Source organism: Strigops habroptila (assembly GCF_004027225.2).
Source record: "Strigops habroptila isolate Jane chromosome 13 unlocalized genomic scaffold, bStrHab1.2.pri S16, whole genome shotgun sequence".
Taxonomy (NCBI): domain Eukaryota; kingdom Metazoa; phylum Chordata; class Aves; order Psittaciformes; family Psittacidae; genus Strigops; species Strigops habroptila.
Window position 1 is genome coordinate 3,134,643 of NW_022651054.1, and position 23,220 is coordinate 3,157,862.

The window sequence follows — 23,220 nt, forward strand, 5'->3', positions numbered from 1 at the left end:
CAGCTCTCACACCTCTGCCTCCTTCCAGTCTGAGACCCGCTGCAGGTTGTGCCTAGCCCTGCAGCACAACACGTTACTGCTGAATGCAGCACCCACATCACTTATTTGTACCAAAAACCAGGCTGGATTGAGCTGTGCGAGCCCACAGTAGCCAGAGGCAGGGCAGACCTCCCCACAGCTCCTGAGGCAGCAGAGCCCACAGCCAGCACCCGCTCCCCAGTCTCCCCTAGCAACAAGCTCAGGCAGGTTCCCCTCAGCCTAGCACATGATGAACCCCCCGTTTCCACCCTCTTTAAACTCACACTAGTCGCCTAAAATACCCCAACACCAACACGCAACGACCACCCGCTACTGAGAGGGCCGGCTGCCGCCTGCGCCTTTAAATGCACCCAGGAGGCTCCGCCCCTTCCCGCCGCCGGTCCCGCCCCGCTGCCGCGCGGCTCTTCCGGCTCCGGTTCCGTAGGGCCCCTGAGGCGCGGCGGCGGCGGCGGCGTTGGCGGTGAGGGGGGCTGTGGGGTGCCGGGTACGGGGCGCACTGGTGCGGGGCGGTCCTCGGGCTGGAGTTGCGCTCTGTGCGGTGCTGAGACACAGCCCGGCACCCGCGGGACAGCGCCTGCCCCCTCAGCCCTGCTGGCAGGGAGGTGGCTGAGGCTGGGCCTGGCGCGGAGCGCTTTGGGGACCCGGGGGGCTGAAGGCTCCCGATGTGTTTGAACTCCCTCTTCTGTCCCCTTCGCTGTGGGAGATGGTGTCTGCCTCCTGTCGTTCCGGCAGCTCCCTTGTGCTCTATGGGTGTTGTATAGGGGTCTGCCTCTCCCCGGCCCGGTCACTGTGGCTGGGGGGGCTTAGCCCTGTTGTGTAGGAGGGCCCCCCCACTCCCTGCTCCAGCCCTGTGGGTCATACAGCTGAGCTAAGGATGGTAAAAGCAACCCTGAGCATTGCTTCTTGAAGCATTTCATCCTATGCAAGTGTCTGTGTGTCCCTAAAGTTTGCTTTTGATGTGTTGCAACATCAAAGCAAGTGTCTTGTAATCTTACAAACTGGATAGAAGGAGAATTGAACAGGTCAGTTGTGTTTAACAGGACGTAGCTGGGTGGGAGAGAAGAAGATCATTAGTTGCCATCAGTTTTAATGTTGGTTCAGGTCTTCTAATATTTAGCAATCTATTTTGCCCATGACTCTTGCAAAAATGATATAGAAAGCTCACCCTAATTAAATGAAATAAGGTAAGGAAGTGTAATTACTTAGAGGAATGAACTAACTCAAAAGTGATTACACTTACTGTAGGTCAGGCAACTCTTTGATATGTCATTTATGCTTTGAGAAGCTTATTAACTTTCTTAGGTTTCATCAGCTCAGATAATAATGAGATACACAGGAGCAAATCACTTGCTGAACCAAAGTTACAGGCTGTTCCCTGTTTGAGTTAACTCTGGTCATACGCAGACCTGATACACAGGTCCCAGCAAAAACAGCTGCTGGAGTGAGAGTTAAATTCCTGTCTTCCCCATCTACACATTTCTGTATTGTTCATGTGGCAATTGGCATGATTCAAAGGAATTCTGGGGAATTTGTGGGATAAGATCACATCTTTGTGTTATCATGTCCATTTTTACTGTCATCCTGAAGTAATTTTCCCTGGTAATGGGGACAGGTTAATATCGCTTCTTATACAGTATAACAAGGCTGAGGTAGTGCAGTATATGAAGTTTTGAGCTGCTTGTATCTATCCTGGTTTTCCAACAACATGACCTAATTAAGCTGTTAGTCTGAAATGGAAATCGTAATTTTGATATTGATCAGAAACTGGTTATGGAAAGGTTTTGGGGGGGAGGTGTTTGGTTAAAATAACGTGTCTGCTTGCTTGTTGCCAGGCACTGGATGACCATAACTAAACGATGTCTGTACCACGTGGAGCTGTCCATGCAAAATGGATAGTGGGGAAAGTAATAGGAACCAAAATGCAGAAAACTGCCAAAGTGAGAGTGACAAGGCTTGTGCTAGATCCTTACTTGCTAAAGGTAAAAGCTGGTTAACAACTTGTCTTGCATGGTAATTTTTGTTCTGTCCAGAGGAATGTTTTATTGATTTGACTCAGGATTTTTGATAGCTCTTTACAAGGCAAACTCCTTAAGGAACGTGCCTAATGATTGTCAGTTGTGGGGGGTGACTGCAAAGGATGACAAGCAGTGTGTTGTGAGGGCACTTCCTTACAAATTACCTGCTAAATGTATTTCTTTGAAGTGCTTTGTTAATGCACTTCGTTTGATCTTAGTTGAGAAGGTAAATTTTTGTTGTTTCCCACTTTGATTTAATTTTTCATATTGATTTGGACTACGCTTTGATTTGGAAACTTGACATTAGTCACTTTTACAGTGAATTTTGTAGCGGTTTTCCTTTATGCATGATTGTAGGCATAGCTAGTATTTGAATCTATACCGTGATGTGCTATACGAGCTTTGTGTTTATCACTTCTTGTTAATGCATTTCAAACATTTTTAGATACAGAAACCGTGGTACATGGAGGTGGAATAAGTTGCCTTTGGTGACCAGAAGGTGAAGGGTAGACGCAGGATTAGATAATCAGTCCAATACTTTATCTAGTACAAGAACGTGTTAATTTCTTTCTTAAAAGAAAGGTTCTGAATTCTGCCACTCCAGTAAGAATAAATACTGAATTATTATATGAAAGAAAACTAATTGAGCAAGAAAACTCAAATGACAAACATCAGAATACTGATTTCAGGACTGCTGAACTTTAAACATAGTAGGATGAATAAAAATTAATATCAGTTCTTGAATCATGGACTGCACAGGGAAGTCATTCAGCTTGGAAGAGCCAAGGCAACTGTCTTGCTGAAGCAGTGCTGATGTGAAGCATCCTAAGGAGAAGAAGAGTTAACACAGCAGAACAAGAGAGCATCTAATTTTAAAAACTACATAAAACTTTACTTCTTAGTGAAATTTAGTTTGTTTTGTATTAACTATATATTTGCCAATTGCCTAATTTTGAAATCTAATGCCACTGTTTCTTTTTTTCCTTCTACAGTTCTTTAACAAACGAAAAACCTATTTTGCCCATGACCCGTTGCAGCAGTGTGTTGTTGGAGACATTGTTCTTCTGAAGGCTTTGCCTGAGCGAAGGAGCAAACATGTGAAACATGAACTGGCTGAAATTGTTTTCAAGGTTGGAAAAGTCATAGATCCAATAACAGGGAAACCCTGTGCAGGAACGAGATTCCTTGAAAATCTGTCCGATTCGGAAAATCTGACAGAGGCAGATACTACCTATCTCAGTGAAAAACTTCAGGAACTTAAAGTTTGTTCAACAGACAAATAGTGGGGGAAATATTTAAACAGAGGGCCCTGCTGTTGTATGTTACATGTTTCAGTGAGATCTGTAGTCCAAATAAACAGTAAACGTAGTTGCTTATAAGAAGAGATGTTACAGATCGATAGGCACCTCAAATCTTTAAATTAAAATACAAAGAAAACCTGAGTTTAGAGTTAACACTTCATTTTGCTGCATGTAGTTTTGCCCCAAGCCTTGAGAGTTCCAAAAGCCAGCTGCTCACCTGGAATGACTTCTGTATTGAGAAAGACAAGAATATAAGTGTATAATGTTTAGGTTTGGTGGGAGGGTTGTTCTACTATTTGATTGTTGTTATTTCAGACAGTCTTTTGTGGTTTGTGGGATTACTTAAGATAATTCTATTAAATTTTAATTTAAAAGGAAGTGTAGAATTTTAAAACCAGCTACCTGCACATGTCCTCATTTCCTCTTACGGTTGCTCATACCACATTGCAGTATCTTCTGACTTCCAAAACCTCTAACTCTCTCTCAAAAACACTGTCACTTGTCTTTATAATGGCAGTAAGGTGAGGATGAAAACTTTGGGTAGCTTAGCATGCTTGCCTTTGCAACCTGTCCAAAGGAAGTATTTAATTCTGGAGAGATGGGTCTCTTTGGGCTGCCAACAGGAAGTAGAAGCTGATGGGAATACAAAGCTGAAAAAGCAGATGTAAAGATAGTTAGATTTAGTCTTGCCAGAAAAGCTAATTAAAACAACACATCTTGGGAGAGGTACAGGTGCTGATTTGTTGCATACTTTAATATAAAACTAGAAGGCCTTAGCAGTTAATGATTAAAGATAACTTATCCTGCTACAGCTCAGGGAGTCTTGTATCCTGTCTTCCAGGACATAAAGCAAACCAAGAGTGTGTGGCTCTTCCAGTAGCTTTGTGTTGCCAACTGTTTGTTCAGATCTAAAGGGGCATCTGCTTCAAAATGCAGCACTGTGGGGACAGCATTCCATGTCCCTGTATGGAGGGGAGAGTGGAATATCAAAGCTATGAGAAATCCTTTTTGAAGCATCTGCCTCTGGAATTGGTCGTTGTTTAAGATCAGAAGCTAAGCAAGGTTTATCTGAACGGACTTCCTCTGGCTTAAAATATCTTTCTTTAAGAAACTGAGCCGTCTTATGCTGGTAGTTGTGTTCTCTTCCATTATTTGCCCTTTAACTTCCTTCACCTGTATGAAATCAGTTTCAGCTGCCTGCAGTCTGCTACCAAAGTCCAGTTGAACTCAGTAAATTATTTGGGCCAGAAAGAAGGAGAAACTTACATTTTCTTCAGTGCTTCAGACCAAAAAGTCCCACTCTTTGAATGCCAGTCCTCAAGTCCTGTCCTGGGATGACAAGACACTTCAAATTGAGTAAATCAGTAATGTGAACATGGTCTCTGACTTCGAAGAAGTGTCTTAAACATATGGCTATAGGTTATCTTGGAACAGTTTCTCCTGGAAAACATGCTAAGGCACATGAAAAACAATGAGGTGGTTGGTGACAGCCAACATGGCTTCACTAAGGGGAAATCCTGCCTGACCAATTTGGTGGCCTTCTATGATGGAGCCACGGAACTGATGGACAGCGGCAGAGCAGTTGACGTCATCTACCTGGACTTGTGCAAAGCGTTCGACACTGTCCCACATGACATCCTTGTCTCTAAATTGGAGAGACATCAATTTGATAGATGGACCACTCGGTGGATAAAAAACTGGCTCGATGGCCGCACGCAAAGAGTTGTGGTAAATGGCTCGATGTCCAGTTGGAAACCTGTAACGAGTGGTGTCCCTCAGGGATCGGTGTTGGGACCGGTCCTGTTCAACATCTTTGTCGGTGACATGGACAGTGGGATTGAGTGCGCCCTCAGCAAGTTTGCCGACGACACCAAGCTGTGTGGTTCGGTTGATACGCTGGAGGGAAGGGATGCCATCCAGAGGGACCTTGACACGCTTGTGAGGTGGGCCGATGCCAACCTCATGAAGTTTAACCAAGCCAAGTGTAAGGTCCTACACCTGGGTCGGGGCAACCCCAGGCACTGCTACAGGCTGGGCAGAGAAGAGATTCAGAGCAGCCCTGCAGAAAAGGACTTGGGGGTGTTGGTTGACGAAAAGCTTAACATGAGCCGGCAGTGTGCACTTGCAGCCCAGAAAGCCAACCGTATCCTGGGCTGCATCAAAAGAAGCGTGACCAGCAGGTCGAAGGAGGTGATCCTGCCCCTCTACTCTGCTCTTGTGAGACCCCACTTGGAGTACTGCGTACAGTTCTGGTGTCCTCAACATAAAAAGGACATGGAGCTGTTGGAGCGAGTCCAGAGGAGGGCCACGAGGACGATAAGAGGGCTGGAGCACCTCCCATATGAAGACAGGCTGAGAAAGTTGGGGCTGTTCAGCCTGGAGAAGAGAAGGCTGCGTGGTGACCTCATAGCAGCCTTCCAGTATCTGAAGGGGGCCTACAAGGATGCTGGGGAGGGACTCTTCCTTAGGGACTGTAGTGGTAGGACAAGGGGTAATGGGTTCAAACTTAAACAGAGGAAGTTTAGATTAGATATAAGGAAGAAGTTCTTTACAGTGAGGGTGGTGAAGCACTGGAATGGGTTGCCCAGGGAGGTTGTGGATGCTCCATCCCTGGCGGTGTTCAAGGCCAGGTTGGACAGAGCCTTGAGCCACATGGTTTAGGGCAAGGTGTCCCTGCCCATGGCAGGGGGGTTGGAACTAGATGATCTTAAGGTCCTTTCCAACCCTTACGATGATTCTATGATTCTATGATTCTATGATTCTATTCTTGTTGGTATGTACGTCAAAGTGGTTTAGGTTGATGCAAATGACTCGGTAACTGTAGCTGGCTGATTAAGGTGCTTGTGGAAGTAGAAGGAAATCTGGGCTCTGACTTCAGCTCCAGTGAATGTAAAATGTGAAACTCCATCCCTAACAGAGATTGAGAGAAATCAGACCCAGGCTGGAGCGCAGCCCTGGGCTGTGGGAAATACACTGAAGTTGCATCTCAGCAGGCAGTGAAGGAACTTAACCCTCAGAACTTCAGATGTGTCTGTTCTAATAGCTAGACGTATAATGCTTATAAGAAATAGAAATAGTTTCCTATTTGGTTTATGAGTTGCATCTACATATAATTGGGGAAGTAAATCTTTCCCTGTATCTCCTGTGATTTTTCTTGATTAGCTGTTAAAATATCACTTTTTTGTTTGAAGACTGATCCATCACAGAAGGTTGTGTGTGGTTTCCAGTTTACAGGTAGGCTCTTGGAGGGTTGCTCAAGAGCTCAACATGCTCTCAGGTCAATGTGTGGTTAAATGTTCGTGGCCTTAACTTGTTTTTAAAAGAATGATGGCAACTGTAAGTTAAACTGTAAGTTAAACTGGTTTTTAAAGTCACCACAAGCATTGTATTTCACTGATGTTAAAGCACATCATGGGTGCCTCTGACTTACTCTGAGTGCTGATAATGGCAACAGTGGTGATGTGATTGATTTAAGCTTTGTGGGTGCTCTGCAGGAAGACAAGGTTTGCTCATTAACTTTCCTGTGTTTATTGGCTAGTTGCTTTTCTTTTAAAGAACTGACCTTTAACTCGTAGCCTCATTACAAGTTTATATTTAAAGTTATTTAAGGGTTTGATACTAGTACTAATTTACATGCCACCCATTTAACCAGATGAAACACGGCTGTAGCTGAGCACAGGGCAAATAAAACACTTCAGCTGCACCCGGGTTAAAGACGTGTTTGGTGAATAAGAAATAAGTTTTTCCACATGATTCCAAACCCCTTTTTTAGCGGTTTTTGGGGTCCTGCGCTGGGGCGGTCCGCGCATGCGTACACGCGGGTGGTGCGCCCCTCGCGTCCGGCGGCGGCGCTGCAGCGCTCAGACCCCCAACACCCCCCCCCCCTCCCCCGGCCCAGGAGGGAGGCGGCCGGAGCAAGATGGCGGCGCGAGTGCTGCTGCGGCGGAGCCTGGCGGGAGCCAGCGCCGTGCCGTGCCTCCCGCCCAGCGGCGGCCTGGCCCTCAGGTGAGCCTGAGGGGGTGAGGCGGGCGGGAGGGGGCCGCCGAGGAAGGATGGAGACGGAGCTGACACCGCCCGCGCCTCCCCTCGCCCCGCCGCGTAGGCTTCCCCCCACCCCCTTTCCTGACTGGAAATGGCGTCCCGCTCGCCAGGGCAGCTGACGGGCCGGGTCCGCGGGCCTCCCGTGGGGCGGGGAGTGCGATCCGCTCGGGGTGTCCTTCAAGGTCATGGGCCCCAGGGACAGCCCCTTCCCCTCCCTCCTGCCGAGTCCGCCCCTGTCCCGCCGCGCCGCACCCCTGTCCCGCCCCGCCTGTGCCCTGGGCTCGGGCTGCACCGGCACCGGGCCCCTGCAATGGACGGAACGCACGGGCACCCCGCGGCCACGGATGGCCGGGTGTCGGGGACCATAGGCACCCTGCACACATGTATTCCTGGTGCTCAGGTGTATGGATGCTCTGCACCCAAATATCCCTCCAGGATCACGGTGTGCAGACTCTGCATCCCAACTCCAGCAAGCAACAGGGTGCATGGGCACCCTGCATCTCATGTTCTCTGGTGTTGGGGTGCATGGCCACACACAACAACAAAACCCCTTGGTGTTGGCATGCACAACTGCTCCATATGGTACCAGGTTGCACCCCTGCCCAACATCGATGTTTCCCCCAGTATCAGGGTGCATGGCACCAGCATCCTCTTGCCTTCACAATGCACAGCTACACAAGGACTTCTGCATGTGTGTGTACCCCTTGGGTGTGAGGGAACGTGTGTTCCTACTTCCCGTAGGAGCTGGGATGTGTGTGCATGTGCAAGTGTCGGGGCACACACAGACACATCTATCATGTTTAGGGTGCAGACATTTGCATGCCCGCATGTCTGATGTGTGCAAGGTCAGACACACGCACACCCCTTGGGTGGCAAGGGTACATAGAGAGCTCTCAGGGCACAGATGTGCACATATTTCGGGTGTAGGATGCAAACACACATGCTCCCTGGGTGTTGGAGACAGAAGAGCCCGAGCTGGGATGGATCTACACGCGTTTTCCCTCCCTGCTATCTCAAACCTCAGTATGGGCAGCAGCCCCTGTGCAAGGCTGAAGGCATCACTGCAAGCAGCTGTTTAAAAGAAGAACGGGGAGAGTTGTGGAGTATATATGTTGCAAGGTGTTATGTGCATGGTTTAGTTTCAAATAAACTTTGTTTAGACCACAGATCAAAACCTGCCAATTACAGACAAGTTGTTTTTCTTTCTTTTCCAGGCAGACATGGGTTATTACAAAATCTAAGTATTTCTCCAGATACCTCCCACCCAGTTTGTGCTAAAGCAGAAGCTAAGTGGGATAGAAGTGTTTTCACCGTTGTTTTTAATCTAAGCAAGCTATTCAGCATTACCCTTATGCGTTCACAGCCCCAAATCTTTGTAGCAAGAAAGCTAAGCCCATAGTTGACATTTGTAGGGTAAGAACATGTTAGCAAGTCAAGCAGTGCCTTTAATCAGTATTGTTCCCAGAAAATAAAGCACTGTGAAGTGGGATGGTAATTCCATTTAGAGCGTCTACATGCATTCTCTGTGTATATTCACATTTTCATCAGGGGTATTGGGGTTTTGGAACAATTTGATTCCAGTATCTGTTTATTTGGAACAGGTATTATAATATTGTAAGGCATAATGTTATGTTGATTAAAAGTAGATCTTTCGGATGATGGATTGGTTTTGAACTCATTTGTGGTTGATGCTTACAACTGGCAGTCCAGTTGCTAATCTTGGGTACATGCTGCCCACACAAGTGAATCAGCAGCGAGTGCAGGACTTCTTGATTTGTGGGTGTCTAGAAGGAGGCCAGTAGTGTAGGACTTCTCTAAGGATAGGCATTAAAAATAGAGCCCCAGCATCTTGGGTTGGGAGCAGTGAATATTTCATAAATATAATAAACTGAATAAATTTTTATATATATGAATGCCATTATTGTAAATAAAGTGTATATTTAGGTGGATGGTCATGATTTGTTAGTCGTTGTTCATGAGCAATTTTACAGTTGCTGGGTAAAAGATTTTACATAAATGGAAAGTATTACTCACTACATTGTATTGAAAATTAAATATACCTCCAGTTTTGGGTGCAGTTTTAACATCCAAGACATGAGACTCTCCCAATTTCAGTATTATCCCCATAACTCCAGCTTACTCTTGCTGCTGCTGAAGGTGGTTCACAAAAGAAAGCATCGTGATTATGTGTCTCTTTCATCTTCGAAGTTTGCTGCAAACAATAATCCTCGTAGAAAAACATTCTAAATGTTAGTTTGCTAATTCTGTTTAATAAAGGGGAGGAAATGGTGATAATTTACAGATCTGAGTTGAAAAAACCCAAACACTGCAGGACTGGTATTGAGTTCTGTCTCCTAAAGCCCTATTTGCTGTCCAGTGGGCATTAATGCTTACTTTAAGGGAGCTTGCTAAAACAACCTGGATTTATTGGGTAGGGTTTGCCCCCCATCATCTGGGGCAGCTTGTGTTCCTGTGGTGCCTGTGACAACACTACTGCAGGCAACAGCCTTATCATGGAATGCCCTTTTAAATGCTTGTACTCGGGAATGGCTGCTCACCTTTCAGCACAGTAACATGTTTGTGTGTTTGCTTAGGGCCAAAGATGGCACCATTTTCAATACATGCACCAATAATAAGGTATTTACCCGTTATTCCTTAACATTGAAGGTCGGCTCAGCTGCAGTTGTTCTCTGGTTGTTACTTTTTCCCCTGCTATGAAGTAGTTTGTTTCCTCCATCCTGCTCCCATGGGTGAACCAGTTCTTTATATTATTTTCAGACATTGAGACTAAAAGGTTGATGAAAAACACTGCTAGTGTGAACTACTTCTGTGCAATACAGACAGGCAGGTTCAGGAAGGTATTTTTCCTAAAGGAAGTTGAGATTTTCTTTCTCTATATTTTACACTCCCCTTGAATGATTGTCACAAGCCTTTGCTATTTGGAAGACAGCTTTATAGCTGAAGATTGAATTAATAGCTATCTTCTGGAGCTCTTAGTAATTAAGAGTGAAAAGTTGACTTCTGAGGTGGGAAAAGGTTTAAATTTCCAGCTGTGGTGCTACATTTTTAGTATGTCAGAGAAATCTTTTAGTATTTCAGGAGAAACCCCATATCCAAAAGAGGCAGATTGAAGGAGGTGCTTCTTAGGAAAAGCAGAAAAGACATTTGAGATTGGGGTCCCCTGTCATACATCGTAGAGAAGCAGCTGAATACATCAGCTTTCTTGTCCTCCTGCACATGAGTTTTGGGGAATGAGGGTTTTTCTGTGAGCTGGAAAAAAGCATAGTTCCTTTAACACATCATTTAAAAAAAAGCACAGTTAATGGTAATGTTTTGTGTACTGTGGTGTAAAGAGAAGTAGTGTGAGGTGTCCCTATCCATGGCAGGGGGGTTGGAACTAGATGATCTTAAGGTCCTTTTTAACCCAAACCGTTCTATGATTCTATAATTCTATTTTGTAAGTGTATAGAAACTACATAAAGTTTACATAGAAAAAGAGTGAAATTCTTCTGCTTCAAAGAACGGGAAATTGTGGATGTTGCACAAAGAATGGGATCTGTACCCCTGCATAGTATAGTTGCCAGGATTTGGAATTGGAATATTTGCAGGCTGTTTGTTTCCTGCCACTTGTAATTTTTCCCAAATTAAACTTGCATTCTATTTTTTTGTGTTGAAAGATGTGCTATTCAACTTTTCATTTTTGGAGCTATATTTAAGGAACATATGGCAGTTACTTTCCTGTTTACACTGTACACATTTTCCCTTATGCACACTGTCTTTTTGCTCTTTTTCACTCTTGTCTGTGTACATCAGGACAGACCCAGCCTTCTTGAGTAAAGACATGGGATTAAAAAGAAGATGAATAGGCAGCAAAAGCAGCCATCCACTCGTTCCCTGCCATGTGCACAAAGGATAAATGTGGATGGTGGATGGTTAACTGTTTGGCTCTTCATCTAGAAAATGGTGTGTGAGAGGGTGAATCTCAGTGGGGAAAGAACTGCCCGTACCTTGATAGGAAGTGGCTCCATGGAAAGTTTTAGTAACAGACATGTATGTAACTGTGTGTTATGATCCTGTTTGCATTAAACTTGGTTGTGGCCGTTTTCAGGGTACACTCAGTGACAGTATCATGTACTTGTTAACATGTAGGGGGCTGGCATCTTCAGCTGGCAGACCTCGTGAAGACAGTTGGTTAAAGTCGCTATTTGTTCGCAAAGTCGATCCAAGGAAAGATGCTCACTCCAACCTTCTAGCCAAAAGAGAGACCAGCAGTCTGTATAAACTGCAGAGTGAGTGATACTTTTATATTTCACATTACCATTTCTTCATTCTGTTCCTGCATTTCTCACGTAATGTTGTTGTTTCAGTTCACAATGTAAAACCAGAATATCTAGACGCCTACAACAAGCTTTGGTAAGTGTGTGTGTTATGTTTTCATGGTTTAGACATGTTGATTTGATCACAAACTGTATTGGCAAATATCGTAATTATTTAGAGGGGAGGTGGAAAAATTCTGCTTTTACTTTCAGGGTATGGGGTTAAATAGATCATATTTTTCTTGGAGAGAAATAGCAATAGATACTTTACTCATTTTACCCCCTGCCTTCCCTCTTGGAGGTAGCATTTTCCTAAGCTGCAATTTAGGATGATGCCTGTTGTGAAAACATTGGTGACATTTGTTGGAACAGCTCTGACCCTTCCCTTAGTTGCCTTACAATTGCTGGTCCGTGCAGGTAGATCCTGGTATGTTAGGATGTCCCACTCCAGCTGCCATGTAGGAATGTGTTGGGGGTGGTTGTCTGCATACAGGAAGGAAAGGGAGAGATCAGTGGTAAGTAAAACTACATGCTAGCATGAAACTGAAGTATAACTTTGAGGAGATTTTAAAAACCCAGGGGTTGACTTTTTCTCAGCTCATCTCTATCCTTCTATAAAAGTAATGTTGCTGAGATCTGCTCCTAAAGAGCTAGGCAAATCCTTGGATAGGATCTTGGCACTGGACTCATATCCTCAAAGGGAGCAGTAGTTAATGGGTTTTCCAGAAAGTTACAGCTTTGTAAAATGTATAAAATTAGTAAAATTTTAAATTTACTACTTCAAGGATGAAACGGCAGAAATATTAGTACTGTTCTGCCTTTATAGTCACTCCTCTGGAGCCAGAACAACTGCCTCTTCAAGAGCTGTATGTTTAGATTTGGAAATGCAGTGAGCCTCACATGTTTCAAAACAGCAGTGCTGCCTCACTGGCAGTGATCATCTTGTCAGTTAAACATTCTTACTATAATGATACCCTACTGCAACCTATGTTTTTAAGTGTGATGTATCAGTTGGAACACCATCTGGGCTGGAGGATGGGGAAGAAGTTCACAACTCCTAGTTTATGTCCTTTACTCTGTTACTGGTTGGCTATACTAGCCTTTGGCTAGATAACCCAAAACTCTTTTCCTTGCTATACAAACATAGAAATCCACTGGAATAATACTCAGTCATAAGGTATATTTAGCTTTTTTGTTTAAAAAATAAATAGGGAAGCACAATTAGCATTCCACCAGCTCTCTGTTTAAAAGCTTAATATAAACATGTCCAGTTATACAAGACAGAACCATGTCTCTGCGTTATCTCATGAGCTACCTAAATATTGAGTGAAAGCAGAGGCTTTTCTTTTCAAGGAAAGAGACAGTAGCAAAGAAGGAAATTACTGACAGCAATCAGATGAAGTACGTATGGTTAGATTTATCCTAATCCAGAGCAAATTTAAGTATTCCAGGGAAGGAGAAAAGAATAGAGGAATAAAAACCCCAAAGCCTCTCTGTGCTTCCCTCCCTCCTCTCCCTAAATTAAAGATGAACAGATTAATTCTTTACTCTTTATAGCAAATCAGAATACAGATTGGTCATTGTGTATGAATAAAGAAATAATGTCATGAAGACTGTTATGAGAGTACTTAATGACTGTGGGTAAGGACCCCTTCAGAAGAATTAGGAACAGTTATTTTTAAAAAGGAAAAAGATGGTATTCATAAGGTATTATGTGGGTGGGTTTTTTCTATGATTTGCAACAAAATATATTTTAGGGTTATGGCAATAATTTAACATTCCTGTTTAAAGCTGCCTTTCTACGATCTCACTATGCTTTGCAAAAATGAACTGATGGTGAAACAGCCTTGGAGAGTCATTCTATCTTATTTACACTGTGTAGTGAAAAATGGTGAGGTACAAGTTGAAATGAGATTTGCTCAAGGTTGTCTAGAAAGTCAATGCCAGAATCAAGAGGAAAACTCTTATCTAATGACTCTCAGCCCAAGGCCAGCCTATTATTTGCCCTTGTGCAGAGACTCATTGCCTATGAGCCAAACTGAATAAGAGGGATAATTATTCAGGGAAGAATAGGAAAAGGTGAAGTTCAACCAGGCTAATTGACTTATTCATCAAAGTACAGTGCAAGGGAAGCTGTCTTCAATGAGTCAGCAATCAGTGAAACTTTATTTCCTAAAGCTAATGTAGGCCACTTTTAAAGTCTGAAAAAGCTGTTAGGAATAGTGGAAACAGTTGAACAGAAATGTTGTGTTGGGGGTATTTTTAAGGCAGTTTCACTGGATGCTTCAATGGGTAAGTTGCCTCAAACGAAAACCACTTTCTGAAATGGTAGAAAGGAATAAGGCTTCATACTGTGAAGTATAGTCGTAATTTGATCTGTCCAAATACTTGTTTTTATTCATTCAGCTCCACAGTTAATCATAGCATTGTAACTGGTACAGAAGACTGTCCTTTCCTATTTTTGTGTGTTCTACCTCCCTTGATAAAGGAAAGCTTTCCCAAAGCATATCACCCATGTAGTTAGGCTACGTTTTCTGTAAGTGAGACATCCTGATACTTATTTTCCTACTGTGTTGGATAACCTTTTAGGTGACAGACATAATGTATTGCATCAAAAGAATTCTACTATGCTGTGTATGTGTCATACAGGCTAAGAAATGGTAACATTTCCCTTAATTTTCCATAGTGTTGTAGCTATCTTTCCCCTGTGTAGCAGATCTTTGTATTTCAGCTTTCTCTTCTGAAAAGTAGAGCTTATGAATTTTCATACCATAATGATAAACGTGTGGTGATTTGTTATACATATCAACTGTAGCCTCCCTGAAGGAAATGCAATATAGTGTCTGTATTCCTTGTTTTCAAGTCAAGAGGTGCTGCCAAAGATTCATGAAGAAAAACACTACCCATGTGCACTGGTGGGGACTTGGAACACGTGGTACGGAGAGCAAGATCAGGCTGGTAGGAGATAGAAGTACAACAGAATGTAAAACCATACAAGTGAAACGTGTGCTTGGCAGGTTTCTTCTCTTTAAATCATCTCTGTTGACAGTAAACCTTTAGCAATGTATACAGCGAGGGTGTGTGTGCATCAGTTACCAATAGTCATATTAACATTTACAGTGCTTGCTTTTTGTCTTGTTGAGTTTGACACTAAAGCATTAATTCCTAAAATTTGTCCTACTGTTAATACACTTTCATGTTTTCCAGGTGGTAGATGAACAGTTGTGGGAAATGCTTGTGAAATGTGGTCCTCTAATATGTTGTGGGCACAGATCATGTACCTGAATATTTAGAGCAAAGGCAAAGGCTTACAAAGACAGAATTTATCATTCATTGGCCAATGTAAAAAGCTTTACTCAGACTTTCATACTGTAATTGCTGTATGATCGTGAGTGCAAATCATGCATGCCATCTGAAAAAGAAATGATTGCATTGTAAACTCAACAATAAGCTAGGCCTTTACTGGAGGAAAGTAAGAATATTTGTGTTCATGCTCATAGAAGGATACTGCCTAACTGTGCAGATTGAAAGTATGGTGGAACTAGAAATGACTGAAGAGCTGCTACAGAGGTAAATACAAAGAGTCTAGTGTAGAGAGAAAACCTGAAAAATTCCCTGGGCTCTTGGAAATTGAAGGAATGGGAAGCCACAGAGTGGTGTATTGATGTTTGTTCTGTAGCTCCATTGTTAGAGCTATGCTATTATCAATGTAATTGCTTTGTTATTAAAACTACACTCATGTACACATGAATTTGTCCTGCATTCACAGCATATTGCAATACTGACACTGAGCAAATGCAAAGAAGTAACAGTAGATAAACCAGCCAATGTCTGAGAAACAATTCCAAAAGTTGAGGGGAAATTGGGGAATGAAGGCAGTTGAAATGAGAATATTTTAGCCAAGTCTCATTCGTTGCTTTTGTAGCATATTAACACTGACAGTATCTGTGATTGCATCCATAACTTGCCTTGAAAATGTTATTGCAGCAGTTCTAGCGGTGTAATGAAGCAGATTATTGGGTTTTGACTTGTTCAGTATTTGTGCCCAGGCTATGTTAATATTAGGTGGATAAATCAAATTTGCCCTGAGGATAAGACAGCAGAAGCAGATGCACTGAATGAATCTGCTACATAGTGAAGTGCCTTACATTAGTCACCAGTTTGCTCTCCTGGAGAGAACAGGCACAGGACTGCTTTAGAGGAGAGCAAATAGCTTTTGTGACTCTTCAAGGTGAAATATTGTTGCCTTGCTATATTAAGTGCTTGTAAATACGTCTTGTTATAATTTATTAAAGGCATTTATTATGATTTATTAAAGAGAGAATGCTTTGAAAAAACTTAAACGTGGATACCTGTTCTGAATATGTTTGTATGGGGAAGATCCTAGCAAATGTAACAATTCTAGCATGTTCAGATACCTTCTGCCTTTTTTAATGTGATGTTTACCTCAAAACCAGCATTTGCATCATTTTTCATGTCCTACAGAAAGTGTGTTGCTTTTTGTGCTTGCATAATTTACTGAATTAACGAGTCTACCCCTCTGTATGCTCTTAGATGAAATTGGTATAAAGCACATTTTTGGAATGAAGTTATCCTCTGAAATTGAGGATACTTGAAACTACAGTCACGTAAAGTCATCCAAAAGCATGGCAACAAAAAGCCCTTTCAGAAATTGCCCTCCTATCTTCCGAGTAGATGGCAAAATTTGCCAAGAGAACGTTTTTCCAAAAGCAGATGATTCCATTATTCTTAAAATGCTCCGATGTGTAGTGCTTCCTTTAATGACATTTACTTTTAAACGTGTTACCTGATTCCTGTTTTTTGTATAATTCTGTAGTATGAACAGCATTTTATACTGTGACATTCCATAAGATTTAGCACAGGTCTGTAACATCCCTGAAAAAGGATCCTTTTGTCTGTTTCAGTTCATCTGTGGAGATACGAGGGAGGGTATCCAGCTCTCAATGAGGTCATGAACAAACTCCGTCAAAATAAGGTAAAACGTGTTCATCTTGTTACAATTGGTTATTTTACTCGGAAGAGAACAAATAATAGTCAAGAAACTGCATATTTAGGTACCTGCATTGCCTCAGTATCTCATCACTTCCTGAAAGAAACCTCTTTCTATTCTCATATTCAGGAATACTGAGGTTTAATACCTGAATACTTTATGAAACAAGTTCATGTCGTGCTGTGGAAACATACCACTCGAAATCTTCAAATACACCAGGGGAATTTAGATGCCTTTACAATTTAAAGGATTTCCACGTCCCAAAATCCCAAGACAGCATTAAAAACCCTTATGCCACCACATGGTGTACTGCTTTTTGTTGTTGAAACATAATACAGGCTTTGACAGTGATCACATTGGTTTTTAGGAGTTCACAGAGTTCCGCAAAGCAAGAGGTAACATGCTTCTGTCCCGCAAGAACCAGTTATTGTTGGAGTTTAGTTTCTGGAATGAACCTGTTCCCAGAGAGGGGCCTAATATTTATGAACTGAGATCCTATCAACTTAGAGTAAGTTTAATTGTTTTCTCTTTCTTTTTTAAGCTCTATGCTGCTGTAAAATGTTCAAAGCATGTTTATACGATATAGATGGAATACAGACCTCATCTTAGAAATGTGGTTCTTAGCAAAGCTGGTATCTGAGTTGGTCTCAAAGTGGGGGGTCCAAAATGAAGGCAGGCTCCAACAAGATGCTAATATCTGCAGGGCTGAAACCCCTGTGTTTTCATCTGAAGGAAACTTCAGGCAGATGACTAAGAAGTAATACAGTAAGTAAACAGAGTAATTACAGATGATTATACTATGTTTATCAGTCAAAGGAAGTGATTTTGTTAATACGTAGTGTTTTCCATATGTAAATGTTGTGAAAACTGTCCAAGTATTCTAACTTTCTTTAAACTACAGTTTTAACAGTTTGTTTTGGTTTTTGTAGCCCGGAACAATGATTGAGTGGGGAAATTACTGGTAAGTATTGCTTTAGCACTTGTTTTCTCCTATTTGGGAGATGTATGTTAAAAAATCATGAAGTGGAGGTGGCAGGATGGTACCAAAGCATTTCAGTCACCCAGTTAATGGCCTGCTTCTGTACTTATGCAACTTGTAGGACAGTTCTTTGACCCTTAATTTATCCTTCAAGGAAAGAAAGGGGAATTCTGTGTGCAAACAACATTGAGGGCTTTATAGTTTAGCTTTCCTTCACATAACCCTTTTAGTTCGCTGTAATATAGCAGAAACCATTTATTTTCATCAAAAAGCCTAGTGAAGGGTTGCATTTAACTCCTTAAGACAGTGTTGATCTTTCCCAAACCACAAGAAGCTGACATACTTTTGGTTTAAATGGGCTAAATCTTTGCTCTTTTAATCTTTGAAAGTCAAGTTGCTGCTTGAAAAGCTGTTGAGCAGCGCGTTTCCATTTTAATACCTAGGTTAAAAGCGTTTGAGACAGCCTTCTGTTCAGTATGTGCTTCTGATTTTGTTTTACTTAAAACCAGTGTAAGTTTTGTTCAGTTTACATTCACTGTCCTTGCAATTCTAATGGTTGATAGATACACAATTTGAAGTATTTTCAATGAGTTTGACAAAGGTGAGGACTTGGATTTTCAGACATGCCATTGTCATTGATACAGTTAATATCTATAGTGGTAGCCAGTCTGTTTTAGAAGTTGCAGCAGATTAATTCTTAAGTATTGGTCTTATTTACACAACAAATCATGGAGTGTTGCATAGGACAGCTGCATAGCAAAGGTCTGTGTGAATTAAAGAGTTGTATTCCTTCACAAAGTCTTTTGTATTCACAAAATCGGTGCTAAATGAGAGTGGTATGACTGAAACTCAAGGATTTTGTTTTAGAAGAACCTGCTATAACAATGGCCTGCCACTTTCCACTGCTCCAGCAGTTATCTTTATACTGAATCTAACCTTGAAGAATGATTAATGCACAGTTTAGTAAAACCATGGGCCTCCAATTTTAACTCATTGTTAACAAGATACTTAGGTATACTTGAAATACTTAGTGCTGAAGAGCAGTGTATTGCAGAGGTTTTTCTTATTAATTGTGGAAGTGTACTGCAAATGCTGTTAACACTGCATTTGCAGTACACTTCACCCACTTTCAATTCTGTTTTCCTTTTAGCTATCACTTATTTCCTACCCAGATCTGCTGTTTTTAATGGTTGCTTTGCTCTTCTGTAGGGCCCGTGCAATTCGTTTCCGACAGGATAGTAATGAAGCAGTCGGAGGCTTTTTCTCACAGATTGGACAGCTGTATATGGTTCATCACCTCTGGGGTAAATTTGTGTTCTCTGCTTTTATCTCACTGAATCAGCCCCCAACAGACTGTTGACTTTGCCCAGGAGACAAGGCTTTTACAAAAGGCAAAGGAATGTCTTTAAAGGGTGTTGGGATTTTTTTGTTTTACACTGATGGTGTTGATGTTCTTGGTTTTGTGTAGGTAACTTTATTCTTCAAACAAGCAAACAGAAGTGAACATTTCATGTTTCATTCTATTTTCACCTACAGTTTCTCATGGTCCTTTCTTATTAGGGACTTACTTGTTTGCTTTCAATAGCATAAGCATGACAAGCGATGTCCTGCCATCTCTCTTCTCCGTCCCCATTCATGCTGAAGTCAGGTTTTTACAGTTTAGTTTCAAGCATCACATACACCACACCTACAAAAAGGAAAGTCAAGCATTTATTTACATTACTACATCATGGTGTTTTGGCTTTCTCTGTGTGTTAGTCTCCACAAATGCTTTACCTGCTTTTACCATTGTTTCAACTTGAAGAAACTCATCATCTAATATTTAGTTTAGAAAATACCCAGTATTATCTTCACATCTCAACAATTCAGAGTATTACATTCCAGCATTAGAAATCTGACAGCACTTGGGTAAACTCTTGCTTTATCTGTCTTACCTGTGTCTAAGGCATTCCCTCTTTTCCCCGGTTCCTTCTGTTTGCACGAGTTCGGGAGCTTTTCCTTTTTGTGGAGAAGAACTTCTGGCTTTATTCCTTCCCAGTGTTTGCAGTCTCCTACTTATGCACTAGAATACTTTTAAGGGAGCTATTCACTTGTAGAAAGAAAAAGAGTTACTTCTAAGCTTTGTGCTTATTGTTTTCCTTCACCAGCTTACAAAGATCTCCAAACCAGAGAAGATATAAGGAATGCTGCATGGCATAAACCAGGCTGGGATGAGCTAGTCTATTACACAGGTAACCTATTAACTTCACTGGAATGCTGGAGGTAGACTTTTGTGCATGCCATCATTTTTCTTCTTTAGTACATTGCACAGTGCTTGTGTCTGTGTGACAGTTTTTCTTCTGGAAGGGGAAGGAGGGACATTTCACTAAGCTGTAAAGTGAATTTTGCAATCGATCCTACAAACTTGCTAAAAGATTGCTACATTAATAGTATATTTCTATTCAAGCACCTCCCTTGTAGAAGCACAGATTTGTGTAAAAAGCATCTTAAGTTTGTGCCCAAAAATGTAAGGAGCCAGTAGTGAAATTTATATTAAATTATTCCCTCTAATATTTCATGCAATACAGGAACCTTGTTAAATGCATTCCTTTCAAAAGGGAATTTCGACTTTGGAACTAGAAGCCAGGAGATCTTTGAGATCAAAGACAGCTTTCGTAACAAACCTCACCAAAGTATGCTCAGCACTACACGTGTGGGTACCACAGGGTGCATTTCAAAGGAAGTATACCAGAAAAATGTAAGATAATTTTCATCATGGTGGAAAGGAATAGAACTAAAATGCTTCAGTTACAGGAATGTCAGTGGTTGCTGATGATTTGGCATGCACTAGCTAGGAGAGTAATTGGAGGACAGTAATACCAGTTCAAACTGAGTATGCAGAACTGCTCGTGATCTCTGTTAGTGACATTAAACCCTGTCTCCATTTTTTTCAGTGCCCCTTATTCAGGAAATGGAATCCAGAATCATGATACCATTGAAGATTTCTCCGCTTCAGTAAAGTCACTGATTTACTTGTGCCTACATAGATAAAGTGACAAGTATTTGTCTTAAATTAATTTATGGTATACATTGTATATCATAGTCTGAAATATAAAAGTACTGTATTGAGCTTATAAAAGAGACCTCTTTTCTTCAGAATCTAATGACTTTTTGCTCTTAGGATTGTACCAAGAAAGCAAGAAATACAGGACTGGAATTAAATGTTGGTTAATTGAAAACAAGTACAAAGACATACATGAGTTCCTCTGTGAGACAGCTCCTCAGGTTAAGTATGGCATACAGTATTTAATATCTTCTGTTACATAGCCAATGTCCAGTGTTCAGTAACAGCAACAGAATGAAGTGTTACAGTTGTTGTGGCCTTTGTCTAGCATTATATGACTGCAGATTCTAAAAGCAAACATGGAATTTCTAAGATTCGAAGCTCTGAAGCCCTCGGGCAGCTCTGAAATATGCCCTCGCAGTTCTAGCAGGCCTGAGTCAGTAGGTAGCTCTAAATTTACCAATAAGCAGTCATGAACTGAGGATAGTACTGTCTGTCAGGTCATAGCTCATGGATAGAGAACAGGGCATTGTGTTTTGCAAGGGCTCTGAAGCCTGTTGAAACTAACCACATCTTTATGTAGATCTCTACACCCACAATGAATCTTGTGAAGTGTAACCTACAGTTTTCAAAGAGATACTGGCCAGACACAGTTGTCTGAATGTTCTGCAGGGAATCAAGGTCAGTTAAACACATTTCTCTCCACGGCTAAGTCTAGGAAAAGGGGTTTAATTTAATAAGCAATCATGACTTCAGACATTTGCTTGGGTGTTTCACTAAGTGTACAGTAGGTACTTAACAAATTGATGTATGAAACTGGCGCATGTTGAGTCAATAGGATTGGCATATAGCGGTGTACCATTATGTCCAGTTCTATTTTGGTTTCACTTTTAGACTAGAATGTATCAACCCTTTTGGTGTCTGCAATGATGTGAACATCCTGTAAGTGAAAATAATATTCTCTCTTTCAAGTGGCTGCAAGAATCAGTGTAACTTACAGAATGTACAAATCAGTTACTCAGTGTCCAGTTTGTACATTTCAATGAGTTTTCAGGAAGAACATATCAGTCAATAAAATCCTTTTACTTTTCACATTTTACTGGCACCTTGTATGTATTGCACCACCTGTGTCTTCTCTCATCTTGCAGTGTTAATTATGGAAAACATGAGTAATTGTGGAGAATACTCCAGCTCAGCTAGCCAGTGTCACTTCTCTGTTATAGGGACAGCATTTCCCAGTATCTTGCTCTCTTTCCCCAAAACAAATATACAAGATCTCCATTACATGCCATTTTGCTGAGGTTCTAGAGGTCATAAGTGCTGTGGTGTTAAATACAAAATATTTTTTCCTTTTGATTTGTTTCCACAAATTATGCTTAATATTTCAGGTCTGATTTCTTCTGTATTCCCATGGGAATTACTCTGCACTCTTGCCTTTGCTTGAATGCCATCTTGAACAAAGTCAATATTTGATGTGATTCCTGCCTGTTTTCAGATTTTCCTCCTGCTGCCAACTGATTATGGGATTTTACTGAGTAAAATTCTGTACTGAATTAGCTTCAAGTTCTCAGCTTGGCTTACACATGAGCCATGTACAGCTGCTCCCTCTTGTAAATCAGCCACGAGCAGTACTGTCATCTGGGGCTGTCATTTTTCCAGGCTTTTGGGTCTACTGTTTAGCTACAAAAGGAAAAAAAAGGATGACAATATCAGCTTCCAGTCCTTGTTATTTCTCCCCCTGTCCTCCTGTATTTCTTGTTCCTAGAGAATTCCTTGTAACTTACCCCTCACAATCAGCAATCTCAGCCAGAGACAAAAGGTGAAAACCATTTTTGGAGTTAAAGGATTTTGTGGGTTCTGATGCTTACCTTCAGCTGGGAGCACCAGGAATTCCAGTCAGGTAGAGCTCTTGTTGTTTGAAGATCACCAAGTTTTTCATGAATAAGAAATCCAAGGAATGACTGGATGTTCTGCAGGGTGCCATCACACTGCACAAGTCTCTTTAGTCTTTATACACTGCCTAAGATCTGAATTCCCACTAGTGGTGGTGTCATGTGTTATGAAAGTGCCTCCTGTCATTCTGAGCTCTAAACGCGTGCTCTGGCTGTCATCAGAGAGGGACTGGTTCCTGTTATTTGATTACAGATAACTATGTAAACTTGAAAGTAAGACAGTGGATAAATAAGTAATGCTGGTCTTTCTTGCTTCCCTTTGCCTGAGCCCTCTCTGAAGTTGGGTTTTGCCCTGTTGTGAACGCTGTTGTGATTTTCCCTTCTTAATTTCATGGCCAAGTCTGCCTTTTTCCTTTGATGAGCAATATGTCAGCATTTCTCAGAGCAGAGTTTGCAGAGTGCAGAACTGAAGTAACTTTCCAGTGCTTAGGAAGTGGGAAACGATGCCTGGAAGGGTCTCTTGTTCCACTGTAACAGACACAGTTAAAACTCAGGTTTAGTTGTCCTGCAGTCTTCCTAGAAA

The 23,220-nt window shown here is 41.8% G+C and overlaps 2 protein-coding genes and 1 long non-coding RNA gene across 7 annotated transcripts; 2 read left to right on the forward strand and 1 right to left on the reverse strand.

The window, feature by feature from the left end:
* The first annotated feature begins 418 nt into the window (after nt 1-418).
* MRPS17 (mitochondrial ribosomal protein S17) lies at nt 419-4,470 on the forward strand. Of its 4 annotated transcripts, none has more exons than XM_030472976.1 (3): nt 419-499; nt 1,872-2,018; nt 3,047-4,470. In XM_030472976.1, the coding sequence occupies exons 2-3, from the start codon at nt 1,896-1,898 to the stop codon at nt 3,335-3,337; spliced, it is 414 nt and encodes a 137-aa protein (XP_030328836.1). In that variant the 5' UTR covers nt 419-499; nt 1,872-1,895; the 3' UTR covers nt 3,338-4,470. The 4 variants fall into 4 exon arrangements, with proteins under 4 accessions (XP_030328836.1, XP_030328840.1, XP_030328837.1 ...); XM_030472980.1 differs by having other exon boundaries at nt 453-487; XM_030472977.1 differs by lacking the exon at nt 419-499 and adding an exon at nt 896-1,061.
* Nucleotides 4,471-7,229: 2,759 nt separating this feature from the next.
* On the forward strand, nt 7,230-21,839 carry NIPSNAP2 (nipsnap homolog 2). 2 transcript variants are annotated; one of them, XM_030472973.1, is made up of 10 exons: nt 7,233-7,360; nt 11,546-11,685; nt 11,764-11,809; nt 14,576-14,670; nt 16,638-16,708; nt 17,091-17,231; nt 17,653-17,684; nt 18,912-19,006; nt 19,850-19,933; nt 20,636-21,839. In XM_030472973.1, exons 1-10 carry the CDS (start codon nt 7,275-7,277, stop codon nt 20,698-20,700), a joined length of 855 nt encoding a protein of 284 aa, XP_030328833.1. In that variant the 5' UTR covers nt 7,233-7,274; the 3' UTR covers nt 20,701-21,839. The 2 variants fall into 2 exon arrangements, with proteins under 2 accessions (XP_030328834.1, XP_030328833.1); XM_030472974.1 differs by lacking the exons at nt 11,764-11,809; nt 14,576-14,670 and having other exon boundaries at nt 7,230-7,360.
* Nucleotides 11,675-19,873, reverse strand: LOC115602158. Its single transcript, XR_003989607.1, has 4 exons — nt 19,637-19,873; nt 19,271-19,389; nt 17,323-17,473; nt 11,675-12,195 (listed from the first exon to the last, which is right to left on the reverse strand). It is a non-coding gene; the product is annotated as an uncharacterized LOC115602158 (long non-coding RNA).
* Nucleotides 21,840-23,220: the final 1,381 nt, after the last annotated feature.

Coding starts and splice junctions, on each gene's coding strand:
- NIPSNAP2 (XM_030472973.1), top strand. CDS start 7,275: ATGGCGGCGCGAGTGCTGCTGCGGCGGAGCCTGGCGGGAGCCAGCGCC. Junction 19,007..19,849: donor TATGGTTCATCACCTCTGGG/GTAAATTTGTGT, acceptor TTCCTTCACCAG/CTTACAAAGATCTCCAAACC. Junction 19,934..20,635: donor TGAGCTAGTCTATTACACAG/GTAACCTATTAA, acceptor CATTTTTTTCAG/TGCCCCTTATTCAGGAAATG.
- MRPS17 (XM_030472976.1), top strand. CDS start 1,896: ATGTCTGTACCACGTGGAGCTGTCCATGCAAAATGGATAGTGGGGAAA. Junction 2,019..3,046: donor TAGATCCTTACTTGCTAAAG/GTAAAAGCTGGT, acceptor TTCCTTCTACAG/TTCTTTAACAAACGAAAAAC.